The sequence below is a fragment of the Pristis pectinata genome, chromosome 15, assembly GCF_009764475.1.
Source record: "Pristis pectinata isolate sPriPec2 chromosome 15, sPriPec2.1.pri, whole genome shotgun sequence".
Taxonomy (NCBI): domain Eukaryota; kingdom Metazoa; phylum Chordata; class Chondrichthyes; order Rhinopristiformes; family Pristidae; genus Pristis; species Pristis pectinata.
Window position 1 is genome coordinate 18,159,855 of NC_067419.1, and position 23,125 is coordinate 18,182,979.

At 40.5% G+C, this 23,125-nt stretch overlaps 1 protein-coding gene across 1 annotated transcript in view; it reads left to right on the forward strand.

Moving 5' to 3' along the window:
- The window catches only part of LOC127578210 (ELKS/Rab6-interacting/CAST family member 1-like), a 593,610-nt gene that overhangs the window by 71,384 nt on the left and 499,101 nt on the right, over positions 1-23,125 (forward strand). The window contains exon 8 of the mRNA XM_052029938.1: positions 2,150-2,317. Coding sequence (XP_051885898.1) covers positions 2,150-2,317 — 168 coding nt within the window. The remainder of the gene's footprint in view (positions 1-2,149; positions 2,318-23,125) is intronic.

Sequence of the window (23,125 nt, forward strand, 5' to 3'; positions counted from 1 at the left end):
CAAAACAATACATTTCACGACGTGTCATTGATAATAAACCTGATTCTGATAAGGAGCATGAGTACTGTCCATTAGTGAGGCATTTTAAAGAAGTGGAATGAGAAAGGGACATGAGCATGACAGTAGTAAATGAGAGAGCAGTTTCCCTGAAGCTGGAAAATTTGACGTTCATTCCAGAAGGTTGTGAGATGCCTAGACAGAAGATGAAATGTTGTTCTTCTAATTTACATTTGGCCTCACTATAGCAGTGGAGGAGCCCACAGACAGATGTGTCAGAATTGGAGTGGGATTGAGAATTTAAAGTGACATGCAACAGGAAGCTTGAGATCGCCTTGTGGACTGAGGTGCTTCAGAAAGTGACCACCCAGTCTGCCTTTGGTTTCTCCAAAGGGGAGGAGGCTGTGTTGTGAATATGAAATGCAGTGGATGAGATTGGAAAAAATGCAACTGAATAGTTGCCTCATCTGGGATGCTTGTTTGGATCCCTGAATGAGGGAACGGAAAAAGGTGAATAGGTGTGGTACCTCTGAGTGCATGGGAAGATGCCATTGGTTTGGAAGTGATGGATGGGACGGAAGATCAGACTAGGGAGTCATGAAGTGAGTGGTCCCTGCAGAATGCAAAAAAAGGGAGAGATGTGATTGGTGGGATCGTATTGGAGCTGGCAGAAAGCTCCACAGAAATGTAAAGGTTAAGCAATGGGGACAGTGTGGAATCTTAAAGCAAACCATGAAGTGATTATCCTCAAACTATTGTCTCTGAGTTCATTTCAGAGATGAAGACAATTTGTGGAGGAATTGAATACCACTATCATCTGAAATAAATATCATAATCGAGATGTGGATCCGCTCCATCATTGGAACTAGCTTAGTCTTTTTTTTCTTCACCTCGACAGTTGGAGTTTTTGCTAGTGCTGGCTCTTTAGTTAAGCTGTCCATTGAGTGGCTCTCATCTTTCTCCAGAGCCTATAAATTATTTCCCTTCAAGTTGTTATCCAATTCCCTTTCTGACACCAACACAAATCTTTGTGTCATCTTTGAACCTGTAGGCTGCATTTCAAGTCTGTCTTTCTCCTTTCCTCCCCCCTCACCCCTCAGTGCATTGATAGAAACGTGACATGATTCATGAGGAAGACATTTGCCAAAAAATTGAAACATGAGAGAACAATGTTTTTTTTTCCTCTCTCAACCTCTATTCCCAAATGTTATTCAAGTGGAAGAAACTCATTCATCACCTGAAATGATGTGATTTGATCTGACCTGAACCTACATGTATGGGCAGGTGAGCTAATGGTAAAAACCCAAAGCACCCGAAGATGAGGCCCAGTCATTAAGAGGTCCTTGGACCTAGATCCTTTAACAGAAATGCAGCTACAGTCCTGAATGGACAACAGATTGTGAGGCTTCTGGCTCCTTTCCTAAAGACCTTTACAGTCAATCCTTGAGCTGTTGTTTTTTGAGTGATTTTTGGATTTTACTGCTGATCTTCCATTTAAAAAGGAGGTGGGTGCAGACCTTAAGGTCACTTAATGCTATTCTGTTGAAGGACATAAATGAGGTGTCCTTTGAGCCCAGCTTGGAAATTTGCCAGGTGAATTGACCAAAATGATGGTTTTTAATTTCTTTTCAATACTCTCCTCTTCAAAGATGCAATGTACTTCCCACCAAAGTTGATGTAATTTGAAGTTATGCCTCACAACTGAAGGAAATATTTGAATGGATTCTTGTTTCTTGAAAACATACTGTAAAAAGTTAATGCTTTGAGCCACACGTAACAGATTCTTTTTTTACTAATGTCTTTGAAGAAACATGAATCAATAATGCTGCTTTATTTTAAATGCCATGTGCGATTCGCCATCTAAACCCAAACCAAATAACTTTGGAACGGTTGGAAATGTTATTGAGAACTATGCAGAGTAATAATCGATATCTAATATTAGATGTGTGATACATTCAAAATTAAAAACATACCAATTTAAAAATGAATATGCAGGAAATCGAAAGATATAACTTCAAGCAAATTTGCAAACCTGCAAAATCCTCTTGCTCAATTTTCATGGTTATGACGTTAGCTACATAGTATTGTGCATTTCCAGTTATGGTAAGTGGATGAGAGAGGAACTGTAATCTCATTGGTGTGTTTCTTCCAGGTGGATGCATTGCGTCTACGCCTTGAAGAGAAGGAAAGCATGTTGAATAAGAAGTCTAAGCAGATGCAAGAGATGGCTGAGGAGAAGGGAACCCTGGCTGGAGAGATTCATGATCTCAAAGACATGATGGAAGTTAAAGAGCGTAAAGTTGTTGTCTTGCAGAAGAAGGTAAGTAAACAGATCCAAATTTTTGAAAAGTGGGCTTTTGAGGGAATGTGGTATAAAACATTGTTTGGAAAGAGTAATAAACGTGTTTTGAATGTACTGAAAAGTAGCATGATTTTTTAAATACTGCTCTCTGTGCTCTCCGTTTTCAGTTCTATAGTGTAAATAGTTTACCTATATATAATCAACAGGTTGTATCCAGTGATGGCTCTTACGTTGGCAGCAATGTTAAGTTAAATGTGGCAAGTTGGAGCAGCATTAAGCTGCTGATCATTGCATTTGGATACAATCAATTTGATTATGAACAATTAATTTGTATGTGAACATTTTGGATGTGACTATTTTCATTCCATGCCAGTACATTGTACAGGGGCTTTCCTGGTTACAAATGACCTAACGTAAGGAAATCTGACTTCACGCAAATCCTCTCATACACTTAAAGCATTTTTCAAGCTAGTAATAATGTTTCCATTAGTTTAGTGATGGGTAGTGTTAGGTGATTATTCAATGAAATGAAAGAATTGCAGCAAGTGAATGTAGAGTGATAAGATATGGGTAGCTATCGAAAACAGTTGTTTCTGACTTGCGGAGAAATTGGCTTGTGGGCAGTTCTCAGAAATGGAACCCATACGTAACCTGAAGACTGCCTGTACTCAACTATGGAGTTCACAAGGCTAGCAGTGATATCCATAACACTTACGTCCATACTGTTGCACATCTCTATTTACCGTGAAGCAAAAACCATATAGGAAACTAAGTAAATTTGGGAAATCAAACATCTCCCCACACACACCGCCCTCCGATCCATCAGGATTTCAAAAATGACATTCGTGTGCTTAAATCTGAACAAACACTTCTGGACCCATGTGTTATACCACTCAAGTAAATTTTAGCTCCCTCAAGTTTTAGTCTCAGGAAATTCCAAATTAGTTGGGGAGAATCCTACTTTATCTGTGAAAACAAAGGGGAAAAAATATAAAATTGAAGATGCTGGAAATAAAACAATGACAGAAGATACTGGTAGCCCTCCATAGGTTAATTAACATTAATGGAGAGAACTGACAAAGGGTCTAAGCTTGAAGCATTGTAAATTATCAGCTCCTTCACAAGTGCAAACTTTTTCTAGGATTTTTGTTACAGGAATAAATTGTTTAAAATATTTGCTGTCCTATACTATTCATTCTTGGGATCCTTCAAGTCCCTGGCTGTTTGTTCATCTGGTTGGTATAAATCTATTTAAAATTTACAATACAGTATATGCAAAGGCTTTCTTCAACTGGTGGTGTATCCTCACAATGTGAAAATGTGTTAATTTCACAAAGTTTGCACAAACCAAAATATCTTCTACTGTTGCAGTATTATTTGGATCTGTATCCATCATGATGCTTCCCTTTTGCCACCTTTATAACTACATTTTGGAGCAAATTTGAGCAATCAACAGAGTATGGTTTATTGTTGACTGATATTTAAGGTTTTTGCTAGAATTCCTAAACAGTTATGCAGCCATCTGGTTGCCAGTGAAAAAGCTTTAGGTGCTATGAAGATGTGGACAATCTAGTCATTTAGGCAAAAAAGATAGCAAATGGAATTTAATTCAGAGAAATGTGAGGCAATACATTTGGGGGAGTAACAATATGTAAAAGGAATATACAGGTCCTCTCCAGGTTGCAACAGTTCTGCTCCTGTGAACTGTTGTAACCTGAACTGTTTGCATGTTGGAAATGCAGCCACAATCAAAGTTCCCACTCGGCAGGAAATGCCTACAGCACTACGGCAGCCAGCAAATCCATCCTGCTGGTCTCCCAAACACTTGTTCGTATGTACAGGCTCTAGATGCTGTATGTTGGCCATTCGTAAGCCTGGGAGGATGTATACAACAAATGGGAGGATGTTGTGTGATGGGACAGGGAACTTGTAATGCCTATCCGCAGATCTTTAAAGGCAGCAGGACCAGTCAAAAAGATGGTTAAAGGAAAACCATCCGATTTGTTCTCTTATTAATTGAGACATAGAATATAGAAGCAGATTGTTATGCTAGTACTGTACACAACACTAGATTGTCCACACTTTGAGTGTTTATGTACATCACTGGTACCACATTACAGGAAAATGTGATTGCACTGAAGAAGGTACAGAGAAGATTACAAGGATGTTGCCAGAATCAGAAAATTGTGGATGTGGGGAAAGATTGGATAAACTAGACTAAAGGTATGCTTAACTGAGGTGTATAAAATTGAGGGGCCCAGATAGAGTAAACAGGAAGGATTGGAGTTGACGCGTTAAAACAGAGTTGACATTTTGAGTTGAGGACCCTTCAAAACTGCAAAAGTGAGAAAATAAGTGTGTTTTAAGCTGCAGGGAGGGGATGATGTTTGGAACTCCTTGCCTTAAAAGGTGATTGAAAGAAGATCACAGCTGGGAGCTACACATCCTATTGAAAAGGCAGGCAGGTGGGCAGAGGGGGTGGGATGGCTCTTGGTAAAAAATGAAATCACTTCCTAAGTAAGAAGTGACATAGGATGAGAAGATGTAGAATCCTTGTGGGTAGAGTAAAGAAACTGCAAGGGTAAAAAGACGCTGGTGGGAATTATATACAGGCCTCTGAATAGTAGCCAGGATGTGGGGTACAAATTACAAAAAAGGCATGTAAAAAGGGCAATGTTACGGTGGTCATGGGGGATTTCAGTATGCAGGTAGATTGGGAAAATCAGGTTGGTACTGTATCCCAAGAGAAGGAATTTGTAGAATGCCTACAAGATGGCTTTTTAGAGCAGCTTGTGGTCGAGCTCACAAGGGAAAAGGCAATTCTGGATTTGGTGTTGTGCAATGAACCAGATTTGATTAGGAGCTTAAGAGTAAAGGAACCCTTAGGAGGCAGTGATCATAATATGATAGAATTCACCCTGCAGTTTGAGAGGGAGATGCTGAAATCGGATGTATCGGTATTACAGTTGAGTAAAGGTAAATACAGAGGCATGAGAGAGGAGCTGGCCAAAGTTGATTGGAAGGGGACCCTAGCAGGGATGACAGTAGGTCAGCAATGGCAGGAGTTTCTGGGAGTAGCTTGGAAGACGCAGGATCAGTTCATCCCAAAGAAGAAGAAGCATTCTAAAGAGATGATGTGGCAACCGTGGCTGACAAGGGAAGTCAAAGACAGTACAAAAGCAAAAGAGAGGGCATACAATATTGTAAAAATTAGTGAGAAGCTAGAGGATTGGGAAGCTTTTAAAAGCCAACAAAAGGCAACTAAAAAAGCAATAAGGGGAGAAAAGATGAAATATGAAGGTAAGCTAGCCAATAATATAAGAGAGGATCTTAAAAGTTTTTTCAGATATATAAAAAGAGAGGCAAGAGTGGACATCGGACTGCTGGAAAATTATGCTGGAGAGGTAGTAATGGGGAACAAAGAAATGGCAGACAAACTGAATAAGTATTTTGCGTCAGTCTTCATTGTGGAAGACACCAGCAACGTGCCAGAAATTTGAGAGTTGGGGGCAGAAATGAGCGTAGTCACGATTACTAAGGAGAAGGTGCTCGGGAAGCTGAAAGGTGCGAAGGCAGATCAGTCAGCTGGACCGGATGGATGAAACCCCAGGGTTCTGAAAGAGGCGGCTGAAGAGGTTGTGGAGGCATTAGTAGTGATCTTTCAAGAATCACTAGATTCAGGAATGGTTCCAGAGGACTGGAAAATTGCTAATGTCACTCCACTCTTTAAGAAGGGAGGGAGGCAAAAGACAGGAAATTACAGACAAGTTAGCCTGACTTCAGTGGTTGGTAAGATGTTAGAGTCCATTATTAAGGATGAGGTTTTAGGGTACTTGGAAGCACATGGTAAAATAGGCTGGTCAGCATGGTTTCCTTAAGGGGAGATCTTGCCTGACAACTCTGATAGAATTGTTTGAGGAAGTAACAGGCAGGACCGACAAAGGAGAGTCAGTGGATGTAGTTTACTTGGATTTTCAGAAGTCCCTTGACAAGGTGCTGCACATGAGGTTGCTAGACAAGATAGGAGCCCATGGTATTACAAGAAAAATACTAGCATAGATAGAAGATTGGCTGACTAGCAGAAGGCAAAAGAGTGGGAGTAAATGGGGCCTTTTCTGGTTGGCTGCTGGTGACTAGTGGTTTTCCCACAGGGGTCGGTGTTGGGTCCACTACTTTTCATGTTATATGTTAATTATTTGGACGACGGAATTGATGGCTTTGTGGCCAAGTTTGTGGATGATGCAAAGGTAAGTGGAGGGGCAGGTGGTGTTGAGGAAGCAGGGACTCTGCAGAAGGACTTGGACAGGTTGGAAGAATGGGCAAAGAAATGGCAGATGCAATACAGCGTAGGGAAGTGTATGGCCGTGCACTTTGGTAGAAGGAATAAAGGAGTAGACTATTTTCTAGACAGAGCGAATTCAGAAAATGGAGGTGCAAAGAGACTTGGGAGTCCTAGTGCAGGATTCCCTAAAGGTTAACTTGCAGGTTGAGTCAGTAGTAAGGAAGGCAAATGTAATGCTAGCATTCATTTTGAGAGGAAAAGAATATAAAAGCAAGGATGTAATGCTGAGGCTTTATAAGGCATTGGTCAGACCACATTTGGAGTATTGTGAGCAGTTTTGGACCCCATATATAAGGATATCTCTGCTGTCATTGGAGAGAGTCCAGAGGAGGTTTACAAGAATGATCCCTGGAATGAAAGGGTTAAGATATGAGGAGCGTTTGATGGTTCTGTGTCTGTACTCGCTGGAGTTTAGAAGGATGAGGGGGAATCTCATTGAAGCTGCCAAATATTGAAAGGCCTGGGTAGAGTGGACGTGGAGAGGATGTTTCCAGTAGTGGGAGAATCTAAGACCAGAGGGCACAGCCTCGGAACAGAAGGACGTTCCTTTAGAACAGAGATGAGGAGGAATTTCTTGAGCCAGAGGGTGGTGAATCTGTGGAATTCATTGCTGTAGAGGCCAAGTCATTGGGCATATTTAAAGCTGAGGGTGATAGGTTCTTGATTAGTAAAGGTGTCAAAGGGTACAGGTAGAAGGCAGGAGAATGGGGTTGAGTGGGGAAAAATAAATCAGCCATGATCAAATGGCGGGGTAGACTTGATGGGCCAAATGGCCTAATTCTGTTCCTATATCTTATGGTGATAGGCAGAAATCCACATCGCATTTAAACAGTACTGAGATGTGTACTTGAACTGTGATGTACAGGACTATGGACCCAGTGCTGGAAGGTGGGAGTAGGTTGGGTAGTATTTTTTTGATCAATGTAGGTACGATGGGTCGAATATTTGTTGTGTGAATATTTTGGAAGGGTTATTTTCAGTTTAGTTTGTGTACACTAGAGTGTGCTGTTGTTCTATATGTATGTGATGAAAACTTCATAAATGGAAACGCCCTGCATCTAGCAGGTTTTAAAACATCTTTCATAAGTAGAAAGAAGAATGTCATTTTGCTTAAAATAAAAATACAGCTGGTAAACTTGCCAAAACCTTTGTGCTTTTTCAATCACCAGAAAAGGAAATGCATCAGTAACTTAGTACCATTTTAGAACTTCCAAATAACCATGTCTTGTTCATGGATGATACATTTTTAGATTTGCACTTCATCACAGTGTGCTTAATATGAGTTGTGGGAAGTGATGGATAAACAGTGGACAGTCTCACGGAGAATGGGGACGTACCCTGAAAAGTCAATTATCTCAGATACTCTAGGGTAAACGGGCTTGATAAAGGTCTCCTATCTGATATTTGGTTAGACTAGAGGGACAATAACTATAAACAGATTATCTTGTCTGATTAGTCTACCTTTTTTGCACTTTATTGTCCTTTTGCTTAAACAAGTTTTTTTTGATCAACAGGCACATTAACTACTTTGTTTAACTTCCTGGGTGAAACAATTACCATATCCTTGCAGAATCATCCAGCAGTGAAGGAAGGCATTTGGCATTGCCTCAAATGGTCTTTAAAAACCTCAAGTAGTCTCAATTCCTTATGTTTCTCCCTTCAACTTAGTGTTTTGTTTTCCCTTTTAAATACATTAAATTCCCTTCTGAAAGTCACTGTGAGATCAGTTTCTTCCACTCTTTCAAAATCAAGCATTACATTTTAGAACATCATGTGTCAAGAGTTAAATTAATGTTAGAATTTGTTCCCAGGCTGTTTCACATGTATATTAGTTTAAGTTAAACAAATCTGTTTGAATTTTCTTGGAGGTCATTTTGCACAGTTTTGGTCTAGAAAGATTTAAAAGGCTAACAATCTCTTGATTTCACAATTTAAGGTCAACTATGGACTCTGCAACCTACTTAGAACTTCTTTGGTTTCACAAGCTAATAATGAATAGTATGCATCTCAAAAGGAAAAACCTTGCTTGGCAACTTTAAATAAAGACTGGGCAGTCTTCGATAACAGAGAGAGTTGATAGTAATGAAGCAGATGTAATTTATTCCCATTTTCACAAGACCTTCAATAAGGTAAACCAGAATAGACTAATGACTAAAGTCAAAGAATGTGGAATAAAGTGACATGAAGCAAAGTGAACTATTTGCTGGCTAGGAAAGAAATCAGAGTTGGAAAAAAAGCAGAAAATACTGAAAATACTTGGACAGCATCTGTGGAGAGGGAAACAAAGTTAGTGATTCAGTTCACTGTCTTTTTATCAGAATGAGGAAAAGTTGGAAATCAAAGATGTTTTAAGGCGAAGAGTGGAAAACAAAGAAAATGTCTCTGAGATTGGGTGGAAACTGAGAGATTGACTGGTGATGGTGCCAGCTAAAAAAGGCTTGTTCATCACTGCTGATCTGCCTGGAGATGTGAATAGAAAAAAATGAATGAAAATGGTGAGGGAGGGGAAAAATCAGTGCTGGATCAGTGAGATACTAAATACTGCATTTGCTGGGAATCTGAGAAGAGAGCACTAAAAATACTTAAAGAAGGGAACAGGAGTAGACCATGCAATAAGATCAAGGCTGATCTTTCATCTTGGTGCTACTTTTATGCACTCATCCCCTAATCCCTTAACCAAGAAACTGTTGATCTCCGTCTTGACTATATTCAGTGACCAAGTGTCTGCCGCTCTTGAGTAAACAGGTCCTATGATATTCAATGTGAATGCCCATTAACAATGAGGAACACTCTTCCTCTGCCCCACGACAATCTTGACTACACCTGCTCCCACCCTACTTTCTGTAAGGACCATTCATTCTCCCAGTTTATCTGGCTCCATTGTATTTGTTCTGGCAATAACAATTTCTCATTTATTGTTTATTTTATTGGGATCTCTGTGTCTTTGGCAATGCCACCATTTGTTGCCTATTCCTAATTGCCATTGAACAGAGTGATTAACTAGGCCATTTCAGAGGGTCACATATAGCAGATTCCCCTCCCTGAAGGGCATTAGTAAACCAGGTAGTTTTTTTTATGACAATTTCATGTTTGACAGTCTTCATTACTAAGACTTTTTAAAAAAAAAATTCGGCTCATTAACTGAATTTAAATTGCCCAGCTGCCATAATAAGATTTGAACTCTGATCTCTGGAGTGTTAGTCCAGGCCTCTGGATTAATATCTGGTAGCTTAACAGCTGCACAATTGTAATTCTTCTATGTTGCTATTTTACCCAGTGTTCCTGAGATGTTTTCCTTTCCCCTTAACTCTGACTTCCCTTAGGATTACAAGTGCATTGGAAACAAAAGTAGGCATAGGCCAGTTGCTCCACCATTCATTTAAAATCATGGCTGATTTCCTCCTCCCGATTCCTGTTCTCTCCCCATATTTTTGACTCAATAATAATTGCTAGTCTCTGCCTTGAATATATTCATTAATTCTCCTCATCAAGTCTGAGGAAGAGAGTAACAGAGTCACAGCCTTTGAGAGAAGAAATTCCTCATATCGCTCTTAAATGGACCCTAATTCTGAAACCATGCCCACTGGGGAAGCATGATCTCAGCATTTACTTTGTTAATCCCCCTCAATTTTGTATTTTTCAATACAATTACCTCTCATTAGCCTAAGTTCGAATGAGTAAGTTGTTGACAGGGTTCTGTCAGCATTTATCCCATTTCTGCACTTCTCCTACTAGTCACATCAAGGATGGAGTTCCCCTTGTCTTTACCTTTCATCCCAACAGCCTCCATGTTTACATGGATTATATTCTGTAATTTCTGCTGCTTTCAGTAAACTGCCACCACCAGGTATACCTTAGTCTTCTGTTCCTTTTCTGCATTCTGAAAGGAGTGTTCTTTCTGCATCTCTCTTGATCTACACCAGCACCCACTCTCCTAATGTAACCATAGGAGTTGCAACACCTGTCCTTTTACTTACTCATTTGCCACCATCCAGGAATCCAAAATCTACATGAAGCAGCAATTCACTTGCACATCTTCTAGTTCAGAGTTTGGCATTCAATGCCCATGATATGATATGATGTGTTCTGTACTGGAGAAACTAGACAGACAACAGGTGACTACTTTGCAGAGCATCTCCATTCAGTCCGCAAAGATAACCCTGAGTTTCCAGTGACCTGTTACTTTAATTCTCCATCCCACTACCACTTCAACTCTGTCTTTTGCCTCTTCTATCATTCAAGTAAAGCCTAACATAAGCCTGAGCAACAGTATCTCATCTTCTGTCTCGACATGCCTCCAGAACCCAATGTAGAAATCATCAATTTTGGATTACGACACTTTCCATGTTGTGTCATAACTGGACAGTTCTAATGAAAGTTCATCAAACTGTAACTTAGTGTTTCTTTCTCCATGAATGCTATCTGACCTGCTCAGTATTTCCAGCATTATTTTTTACTTTAAGATATCTAGTAACTACAGTATTTTGCATTTCAGTTCCTTTATTTATCTTTCTCCTCTCTTTTCACTTGCCTCTGTCAGATTAGCTGAGATTAACAAGGTTTTATCACCTCCTACAACTGGCACCACCAGTTTTTTGTATCACTCACTCTCTCAATCTCCACACTTTCGCAGCCATTCCCTTTTCTTCATCATTTCCCACTCCTCCCAACCCCCCTCCCCCCACTCCTCCCTACACATAACCATCTTGTTGTCTTTTGTTGTAGAGAAGGTATCAAGAATTACAAAGGGATCTTGATCAGCTGGGTAAGCGGGGTGAGGAATGGCAAATGGAGTTTAATTCAGGTAAGAGTGAGTATTGCACTTTGGGAAGACAAATCAGGGTAGGACTTTCACAGTGAATGGTAGGGCCCTGGAAAGTGTTGTAGAACAGAAGGACCTAGGAGTACAAGTACAAGATGCCTTGAAAGTGATGTCACAGGTAGATAGGGTAGTGAAGGCCTTTGGAAGCTAGCCTTCACCAGTCAGTGCATTGAGTATAGAATTTGGGACGTTGTGTTGCAGTTGTACAAGATGTTGGTGAGGCTGCTTTTGGAATATTGTGTTCAGTTTTGGTCACCCTGCTATAGGAAAGATGCTATTAAACTGGAAAGTGTGCAGAGGAGATTTACAAGGATGTTTCTGGGCCTCAAGGGACTGAGTTACGGAGAGAGGTTGAGCAGGTTGGGACTTCATTCATTGCAGCAGAGGAGAATGAGGGGTGATTTTTACAGAGGTGTATAAAATCGTGTGGGGCATAGACCAGAGGGTGGTCACCTGATAGATGAAGTGGTTGAGGCAGGTATATTAACAACATTTAAAAGGTGCTTGGACAGGTACATGGATAGGAAAGGTTTAGAGGGATATGGGCCAAATGTGGGAAAATGGGACTAGCTTAGATGGGAGTCTTTGTCAGCATGGACCAGTTGGGCCAAAGGGTCTGCTTCCATGCAGTGTTACTCTATGACTCTAATACATTTCTAACTTTAGTAAAAGATCTTTGACCTGAAATGAAAACTGAAGCACCTGGAGGAAACTCGCGCGATTACAGGAAGAACATGCAAACTCTATGCAGACAGTTCCCAAGGTCACGAATGAACCCGGGTCTCTGGCACTGTAAGGCAATGGCTCTTCCAGCTGTACCACTGTGCCTCCCCTGCTACCTTTTTAGGCATCTGTAGAGATGCACTCCAAGATTCCTTCATTCATCCATATCATTCAATATCCTCCCATTTGTGTTTGTTGCCTTGCCCTGTTGCATCTTCACAAATGCTTTATTTTGCATTGCTCTTGATTTAAATTCAGTTTAATATATTTCCATCCAACTGGTCAAACTATCTACATCTTCCCAAAAACAAAAGCTTTCCTTTTTGGATCATCTGCAGACTTTTTGTTGTCATGTCCCTAATATTCTGGTCTAAATAATTAAACATATTAAAAGAACCAAAGGATTGAACATTGCTTGGTCAATTCTACCAGTAATTACTAGGAACCCTAATAGTAATAGTCTTATTTTCAACAATTTTAGCTCCTGCCACTGAATAGAATCCCTGCAGGTTCGTAGCAACTTGACCAAAAAAAGTAAATGTTTATGTGAGATCTTGTCAAAAGCTTTGCTGAAATCCTTGTTAACTATGTCAAACACTCAACCTTCAATGCTGTATTCTCTGCTTCTTGGTACAGTCAGGTACAAAGTATACCAGCCATGGAGATATTCTTTTTGTTTCTAAATTTGCCTGATTTGAAAGAATCTTAACAATGGTAAGAGCTGCCTCACAGCTGCAAGGACTTGGGTTTGATGCTGACCTTAGTTGCTGTTTATGTGGTGTTTGTATATTCTCATCATGTCATGCAAGTTTCGGCTGAGTGCTGCAGTTTCTGTCCACATCCCAAAGATGTGCAGGTTAATTGCTTGTTCTATCTTATCCTTAAATAGGTAAGTGGCAAAAGAACCAAAGGGAAGTTGATGAGCATGTAAGGACAAATGTTAGAATGGCACAGTCACAAAGTAGGTAATGCCATGCATCAGATGAATGATAAAGATTTCTACTCCATTTAATTCATATGGCCTAATATCAGTTTTATGTGAATACATTTTGTGTTAGACACAGATCAGAATCTGACTTCTGAGTGAAAGTATCTGATGACATTCACTTTTCCTAAATGGTGCTAGAAACAAAAGTTTTGTGGGTTTTTTTCTGGATTTCTTGGACTGTAAGTACAAGGAGATAGAAAAAGGGCTGTAGAGAGAAACAAAAATGCAAGAGCCTTGAGCTGCAGAACAGTAGTAAATGAAAATCAGGGAGGGGTGGTGGTGGGAAGGAGTAGAGAATGCTTGGAATATTCAGTAGATGAGGTTGTTTCTTTGGAGAGAAGAAACTGAGTCAATGTTTAGAGGTGGATGACTTTGCATCAGAACTGGCCAATTCTGATTAGTAGAGGAATGAGTGGTCATTTGAAATTGTTGAGTTTTGCATAGAGTCTTGAGAGTTGTAACCTGATTGGATGGAAGATGGCATGCTGTTGTTCAAGCTTGTGTTATACCTCATTGGAACAATGTAGGAGGCCAAAGACATAGATTGGAATTTATGTCATCCTTGTGGTCTGAATGGTGTCGTGCCAAATGGTCACACTATCAGAATTTGACTTGCCCAATGGAGAGGGGATCATACACTGAGCATCTGATGCAGTATACTAAATTAGAAGAAATGCAAATGAATTACAGCCTAACCTGGAAGAAGTGTTTGGGTCCCTGGACAGTGGGAAGGAAAAGGGTGAAAGAGAAGGATAGGAAAGTTGGGAGTGGATGATGGTGGAGATGGAAGACCACATCAAGAAGTAGCAGAGGGAATGATCCCTTCAGAATGCTGAAAAAGGAGAGGAGGGGAAGATGTGTCTGGTGTTGGAATCTTGTTGAAGGTGGCAGAAATTAGAGGGTGATTGTTGAATGTGGAGGCTGGTGGGGTTGAAAGCAAGGACCAGGTGAACCCCATCCTCAGAACAGAAGTGTGGGAAGTAGGGCAGTCATATTTGAGAGGCATGTTAAATAAGCCACATTAAAGAAAAATACATTTTGGAAGCACTGATGTGAAAAATCCCAGCGTAAGAACAGATATGACAGCTGGAGAAATGGGGGAATCGATTGGAATTTTTAGGAAGTGAGCTAGACGGCAGTGTAGTTGAGATAGCTGTGGAAATCAGGTGGGTTTGTAATGGTCATTTGTCATTCACAGCATGAGGTGGAGATGGCAAAGTCAAGAAAGGGAAGGGAATAATCAGATATGGATCTTGTGAAAATGAGGGAAGAATGGAAATTGGCAGTAAAAATAATGGCATTTCTGAATTCTCCACAAGTACAATCTTCAAAATACCAGAAATAGCTACGATTCTGGTATCCCACAAAGAAGCAGTGAGTGGAGTGAAAGGAGAAGTTCTTCATTGAAGAACAAGTTTAGCCAGATGAATGAGGGGGGTGATGGTGGAGCAGGGTGACGAGTTGCACTTCTGTTTTCACAAAGTGGTGGGCATAGTTTGGACCCATGTGAGTTCCCATAGATATGCCTTTGATTTGAAGAAAATGAGTGGAGATAAAGAAGTTGTTCACTATAAGAACAAGTGTAGCCAGGTGTTTCACTTATGAGGAGAGACTGGTTTTACTTGGAGCAGAGGAGATGGAGGTGGACCTGATTGAAGTATGCAGAATTGAGGGGCATAGACAAGTTATACAGCAATTGATTTTTCTCCGTAAGATGTGCCAAAAACTAATTTTGTGATAAAGGAGAAGAAGTTCTTCACTCAGAAGATGGTTGGAATCTGGAATGCACTGTCTCGGGGGGCGGTGGGGGCGTTTGTGGTGGAAGTGTGTGCTTTCACAGCATTTAAGTGGGGTGACTAGTTGCATCACTGTTCAAGAAAGGAGTGAAAGGCACTCAAACCATAAAACCTTGTATGGTTTTGAGAATGTGAGAATTGTAGTTTTCAGCATTCCTTTCTCCCTCTCTGTTTCATTATTGTGCCCTTGAAATTGTCACATTACTTGTTTGATCTTTATCAGTTATAATAAAGCAGATCTTATTTTATAAGGCCTTCTGCTCACTCTCCCCATTTCTATGGATACACTTTTGGTGCTTTGTGGGATTGATTGTTCCTGAGGCCTGGATTGTTATGGCCATCCCTCAAAGCAGAGCAGGTAATAAGTGATGACTGGAGCGTAAGGTGGCAATTAGGCCTCAGGCAGTTGCTGAAGACTTCCTCTCCAGAACCTCTTGAAAACTTGCTGATGTCAAATGTCTTTTGTATGTCTCTGATGATCAAAAACATTTAAAAACCAATTTGATTTTACATAATTAATGAAAATTACAAATGACTATGTTAAGGAATGTTCTTCCACTGGACTTTAAGGAGCAAGATGCTTTCAAAGTCAAAGTTGAGTTTATTGCCACATAAACGAGTCCATGTATGCACAGGTGCAATGAAAAACTTACTTACAGCAGCATCACAGGCACATAGCATCATACAAGCAGCATTCACAAGAAAAAACATAAATTATGCATAATTTTTACAAGAAAGAATACAATTAGAACAAAAAAAATGTCCATTTTAGTGCAAAGTGGTCATAGTGTTGCTAAACTGTAGTGATTAGGGTTTTGCTGGTTGGTTCAAGCGCTGAATGGTTGAAGGGAAGTATCTTTTCTTGAACCTGGTGGTGTGGGACTTCAGGCTTCTGTACCTTCTGCCCAATGGTAGCTGCGAGAAGATGACATGGCTTGGATGGTGAGGATCTTTGATAGATGTTGCCACCTTAAGGCATTGCCTCCTGTAGATATTGCTGACAGTGGGGAGAGATGTGCTCATGATGTATTGGGCAGAGTCCACTGCTTTCTGCAGCTGCTTACACCCCTGTGCATTCGAATTGCCGTACCAGACCATGCTGCAACCAGTTCATCTGCAGAAGTTTGTTAGTGTTTAGTGACAAGCCGAATCTCCTTAATCTTCTAAGAAAGGAAAGACGTTGGCATGCTTTCCTTATGATTGCATCCATGTGTTGGGTTCAGGACAGGTCGTCCGCTATGTTAATGCCCAGGAATTTAAAGCTGCTGACTCTCTCCACCGCCAATCCCCCAATGTCATCTGGCGAGTGTTTGCCCTCCTTCATCTTCCTGAAGTCAACAATCAGCTCTTTAGTTTTACTGACGTTGAGTGAGAGGTTGTTGTTGTGGCACCACTCAACCAGGAGTCCTATCTCGTTCTGGTAAGCTGATTAATCACCACCTGTGATTCGTCCAACAACAGTGAGGTCATAGGTGCGTTTGTATATGGCATTGGAGCTGTTCTTAGCCACACAGTCATGTGTATAGAGAGTTGAGCAGAGGGCTAAGCACGCAGCCTTAAGTTGCACTTGCGTTGATGATCAGTGAGGAGAAGATGTTGTTACCAATCCTCATCGAGGTCTACCGATGAGAAAGTCAAGTATGCAGTTGCAGACGGAGGTACAGAGACCCAGGTCTTGACACTTGATGATGAGTTTGGATAGGATGATTCTATTGAATGCCGAGCTGTAGTCGCTGAACAACAGCCTGATGTATGAGTTCCTGTTGTCCAGATGCACCAGAGCATGGTGAAGAGCCAGAGAGATCACATTTGCTGTTGACCTGTTGTACCCGTAGGCAAATTGGAGTGGATCCAGGTCATCTCTGAGTTAGAAGTTGATTAGCACCATTACCAACCTCTTGAAGCACTTCATTACGGTAGATGTAAGTGCTACCGGATGGTAGTCATTGAGGCAGGTGACCATGCTCTTCTCAGGCACTGGTATTGGTTTATTATTGTCACTTGTACAATAGGTGCCTTTTTGAAGCAGGTGGGAACCTCAGACCGCAGAAGGGAGAGGTTGAAAATATCCATAAAAACTCCTAAAAACAGTTGGTCCGTACAGATCTTTAGTACTCTGCTAGGTTCAGCTGACTTCACATTTCAATGTTTAGAGGGAAGCTGACATGCAAGATGAAGGCCAGTGGTTTTCTACAGCAGCTCTAGTCAGAGATGAGTATATTCTGGCCTATTATAAGTAAAATGGCTGAGTGATTCTAAAATAATATTGGCTGGTTTCAATCACAATGTAAAACAATAACATTAATATAAACATTTTTGAACAGAGAAAACTAACTTTAATTTTGAGTAGTTTATTTTAATAGATTTATTAATTTCAAATCTAATTTCAAGCTGTCATTATGTTCAAAGCTCTCTGTGGGTTTGCCCCTTTCACTGTCACCTCCTCCTCTAACTCTTGGATCTCTGCATTCCTCCAGTTTGGGATGCTTGCACATCTGCAGTTTCATTTGTCCCATAATGTTGACCATAGCTTATGATCAAATAGCTTGGTTACAAATACTGCAAAATTCACAAAAGGAGAAAGTTCTTCTGTAGCAGATATTGAAAGGGGGAAGAGCAAATAATGTATCTTGGACCAGTCTGGGTTTGACTGGTCCTCGCTATTGGCCAAGATATTGATAGCAGAGCTTGACTGATATGAACTGAGGTAGTTTCACAGAAGAGGAAATAAGAGGGTGAAAGTGGTTGTGGTGGAGGGGAGGAGGAGAAACTGAGATGCTGATAGAGGAAGGTAGTGAGAAAGAGAGATCTTCACTCTGTTCTTTCACCTTCTTACAAATTGTGTCTCTCGGCCCTTGCATATTCTTACCCATTCTTTCAGTCTCCCAGCTCCTTTCCCCTCACTTCCTGCCCCTCATCTGCCTTTCCCTTCCCTTTGTATCAGCTCATAAACCCTCCACAGAATGTCAATCTTCACAAGTTAACATCTGTAAAGGATCTTCAGCTTCACATTGTCAGCACATTCCAAAATAAGATAAGTTGTGCTTCTATTTTTCCAACTGTGACATATTTTTGCCTCAGGACATTTTGTCTGAAGTCAAGATGAATGAACTACTTTGAATAGTATTTTTTCTTAGGAGTAAGTATACTATTTTTGAGCAAGACCATCTGATTATATTCTGTTCACATATAAGCATACATTTTGTCAAGTCATTTCTCTTCCTGAAGACAGAGTGATTTTTGTTTCCAGTGAGGATGCAGTACCACAACTTGATTCGTTTTTGGAAAGAGCATGCAATCTTTTCTTTTGAAAAAAGGGGTCCTGACTATTGGAAAATAACTGCACTGTGTAAGCACAAATTTTTTATTCATCAGCTTACTCTCCCAAACTAGCCAAATTGTCTATGCCTGGCAGCAGGACCTGGTGAGCATAAATGACAAAATTGGTTTATTATTGTCACATGTACCAAGGGTCAATGAAAATCTTGTCTTGCATACTGTTCATACAGATCAATTCATTACAACAGTGCATTGAGGTAGTACAAGGTAAAACAATAAGAGTGCAGAATACTGTGTTACAGTTACAGAAGGTGCAGTGCAGGTAGACAATAAGGTGTAAGGTCATAACGAGAGATTGTCAGATCAAGAGTCCATCTTAAATGTACTAGGGAACCATTCAATAGTCAACAGTGGGATAGAAGCTGTCCTTGAGCCTGGTGGTGCATGCTTTCAGGCTTTTGTAACTTCTGCCTGATGGGAGGCGGGGGGAAGAAGCAATGTCCAAGGTGGGTGGGGTCTTTGCTGAGGCAGCTTTACTGGGGCAGCGAGAAGTGTAGACAAAGTCCATGGAGGGGAGGCTGCCTTCCGTGATGTGCTAAGCTGTGTCCACAACTCTCTGCAGTTTCTTGCAGTCACGGGCAGAGCAGTTGCCATACCAAGCAATAGTGCATCCAGATAGGATGCTTTCTGTGGTGCATCGATTAAAAATTGAGGGTCAAAGGGGACATGCCACATTTCTTTAACCTCCTGAAGTAGAGGTGCTGGTGAGCTGCCTTGGGTATTGCGTCAACGTGATTGGACCAGGACGGGTTATTGGTGATGCTCACTCCGAGGTACTTGGCTCTCAACCTCCTTGACCTCACCACCATTAATGTAAACAGGAGTATGTGCACCGCCCCCACTTCCTGAAGTCAGTGACTAGCTCTTTTGTTTTGCTGACATTGAGGGAAAGGTTGTTGTCATGACACCATGTCACTAAGCTCTCTATCTTCTTCCTGTACTCTGACTCATCATTACTTGAGATATGGCCCACTACGGTGGTATCATCTGCAAACTTGTCGATGGAGTTAGAGCAGAATCTAGCCACGCAGTCATGAGTGTATAGGGAGTAGAGTAGGGGCTGAGGACGCAGCCTTGTGGGTCACCATGTCGAGGATAATCGTGGTGGAAGTGTTGCTGCCTATCCTTACTGATTATGGTTTGTTGGTCAGGAAGTCAAGGATTCGGTTGCAAAGGGAGGTGTTGAGTCCCAGGTCTAGGGGTTTGGAGATAAGTTTGCTTGGAATTATAATATTAAAGACAGAGCTGTAGTCAATAAACAATAGTCGAACGTAGGTATCTTTACTGTCCAAATGCTCCAGAGATGAACGCAGGGCCAGGGAGATGGTGTTCACCATGGACCTGTTTCGGCACTAGGCAAATTGCAGTGGGTCAAGGTTGTCTGGAGGCTGGAGTTAATGCATGCCGTGACCAGGCTTTCGAAACACTTCATGATGGTGGATGTCAGAACCACCATGCGGTAGTCGTAAAGGCACGTTACGTTGTTTTTCTTGAGTACCGGCATGATAGTGGTCTTCTTAAAGCAGGTGGGAACCTCAGATTGAAGCAGGGAGAGGTTAAAAATGTCTGTAAATACCCCAACCTGCTGATCTTCGCAGGATCCAAGGACGGGGCCAGGAAGACCATTTGGGCCAGAAGCTTTCCACGGGTTCACTCTCCGGAAGACTGATCTTGCATCCCGAACAGTGACTGTGGGTTCGGATGCATTGGAGGCTGTCAGGGTGGGTGGCGACATTTCAATCCCCTTCTGTTCAAAACGTGCATAGAACATGTTAAGCTTATTGGGAAGGGATGGGCTATTGTCGGTGATGCTGCCCGACTTTGTTTTGTAGTCTGTTATAGCATGCAAGCCCTGCCACAACTGACGGCTGGTCTGGGACTCTATTTTGGATTGGTATTGTCTCGGCATCCCTGATAGCCTTATGGAGGTAATGTAGCTGGAGGTGGATGAAGGTGGATGGTGCTGCTGGTTGCAGAGTATGGTGGCATGAGATATCACTTGGTGGCCAGATATCACTGATTAAGCCAGCATGTATTGCTAATCCCATTTTACTCAGTCTTGAGAATGTGGTGGGGAGTGGTCACCTTTAACTGCTCTGGTCCTGGTGGTGAAGGTATTTCCACAGTGCTCTTAGGTAGGGAGAAAGTAGACCCAGTAATGATGAAAGAAAGCCAATATATTTCCAAGTCAAATTCTAACCAAAATTTTCCCCCATTTTCTAAATCTGAGACACAATAATAATTTTACATAATGTAAATATAGCACATTTTAAAAATTTCTTTGCAGTAAGACAAAAGTTTTGAATGAGAGGAGAATCTTGTTTAGGACCTTAACTAAAGCATTTTTTGGCATTGCTTAATTTTTGCTGGCCATAACTTGCAATGTAAAACTGCTTACAAAAATTGCACTGAAATGGGAATCTTATTTTAACATTTCTTGTGAGAAATAGTGAAGTTACAGTTGTATTCTATGAGGTGCCTGCGATGCAACTTAAAAATCCAGTCTATAATATTTAAAACATTTACACTCCCTTTTAAAAAAAATATACTACCTTCAAGAAGACGTGCAAATGAATGTATGAAAATTTAGTTGCAGAGAAAGTATATTAGAAATGAAGCCAAAGAAATTTAATTACTACAAATGTAATTGCATCAAATGTCATGAAAAATTATCAAAAGGGCTAAACTTTACTCCTAAATAATTTGTCTCTCTGAGCAATTAAGCCGTGTATTATATGATTGGTGTAATCTTGATTATACAATAGCAAATACTTTTCTATCGCAGGAGGTTGCTAATTAGAAAGCACTTCCTTGAACAGGATAGTGGAAATCAGAGATCCTCTTCCCTTGAAATACTGTCCATGTTGGGACATTTGGAAATTTCAAAGCAATTAGTTGGATTCTTGTTAGGTAAAAGCATCATTTCATACAGAACAAAGATACAAAAATGAAGACTGGCTACCTCCACAGATGCAGCTTGATCCACTGAGTTCTTCGAGCATTCCTGTTCTTCTACGTAAAACAGAGTTGTGGTGAAAATCATCCACAAATAATTGAATGATGGAGTCAGTTAAAGGACCTGAATAGCACATGACTGTTCCTTGTTCCCCTGGATTAATTTACTAGTTACTTCAGTTTGTGAGAATCATGGATTGGCTAGGGGTGATGTTTTTGTATCGGGGATGAGCAAAAAGCCCGTGAGAAAGCCTGAATTGAAATAGTGATCTTCTAAGGTCAGAGTTTATGGGTATTAATCCTAACAAAATTCAGTCCTGGAGAAAATACATAATGTAATTCTATCTGCACCTGCTAATATCACAAACTGGAACAACATCTCGGCTTAGAATTTGTGAAAATACCTCATTAAAGCTTTTGCTAACCATACCACTACTAATTACAAGCCAGATATTTTTGGGAAGTATGAATTTGATCATACAATCCAAAATATCTAATATATCTGTATTATTCTTCCAGTTTGCCTTGATAACAGAGGATTTCTCATGTTACTTAAACAGCATAGGATTTCTGAACTTCCAGTCTACCATATGTACACCATTAGGAAAATATAAACAAGTAGGAATGTTTGATTACATTTGAAAGTAATTGATATCTATTGAGAACCTTAGTAATTCTTCATATTTGATGATCAGAATTTGCATGAAGCAGGGCAACTTGATAATGTTAAGAGAGGCTACATCACAAATGAAATAACATTAATACATTATTTTGACCACAACTGTCACTGTGCAATAACTGGTGGATTTTCCCCATGCCTGGCATTCTTTTAAACTAAACCAAGAGCATTTACTGCCTACAGTACATGGGTACAGTGTTGATGGTATGAAAAAAAAAAGGCCATGAGCAATTCTGTCCAAACTCAAATGGTTTACAAATTAAATCCAACCGGCATGTGTTGAGTCAACGTTCTATTCTGTATTTTCTCTCTGTCTGCTATTTTAGGAAATTTTGAATGCCTTGCATGAATCATTGCCATTGATTAATACCACTGTTTGCAACTGAGTAAATCCATTGCAACCAAGGTCTGACTACATCAGTGCAATTCCCCCGGTCCTTTCTCATTCGCAGAAATAGATGATGGCTTCAAATCAATTTCAAGTTGGGGAATAGCAGGAACAAAATCTATTTTCCACTTTCCATTAGAATATGCTCAGCTTCATGCAAATGGCTTCAGAAAATTGGGCCACCTTTCCATCAACTTCTGAATGGAATTTTCATTTCTTGAACTGAGCAATCTTATAAACACATCCTTGTGGGTTGATAAGTTTGCTCACACCTAAACAAAAGCCTGCGTTTTGTGGGGAAATGCTGGCATACACGCTACCAAGTTCAGGATTTGTATATATGTGTGCATAAATGCAGAATTTTTGAATTTGCTGTATGTTCTTTGCCAGTTTTTTCCCTATTTACTTCAGTGTTACTCCAGGGAATTTTGCCTGAGAAACCTAAAGCAGGTTGGGCATGAAGCAGGAAGAGCCTCTTTATATACTTCAGAATTTTTTTGCGAGCGAACAAGGTAAACTTTAGGTAATTTTCATTTAATTATTGAGTTTAATTAAACTTGCTAGTTTTTAAATGTTAGTTTAGTTTAAAAAGTATCACTTTAAAACAAATTTTGATTTTAATAGCTTTTGAATATTTATGGAAGTCAGCAAAACCTATAGGTATGGTCTAACTGGTTTTCAGTTTTTCTTTCATCTGATGTACAGATGGGGACTTCGCATGTGCAAAGCCCTTATTATAGACACTTTACATGGGAGTCAAATCTGAATATGTAGATAGTCTGCATCAGAAGACA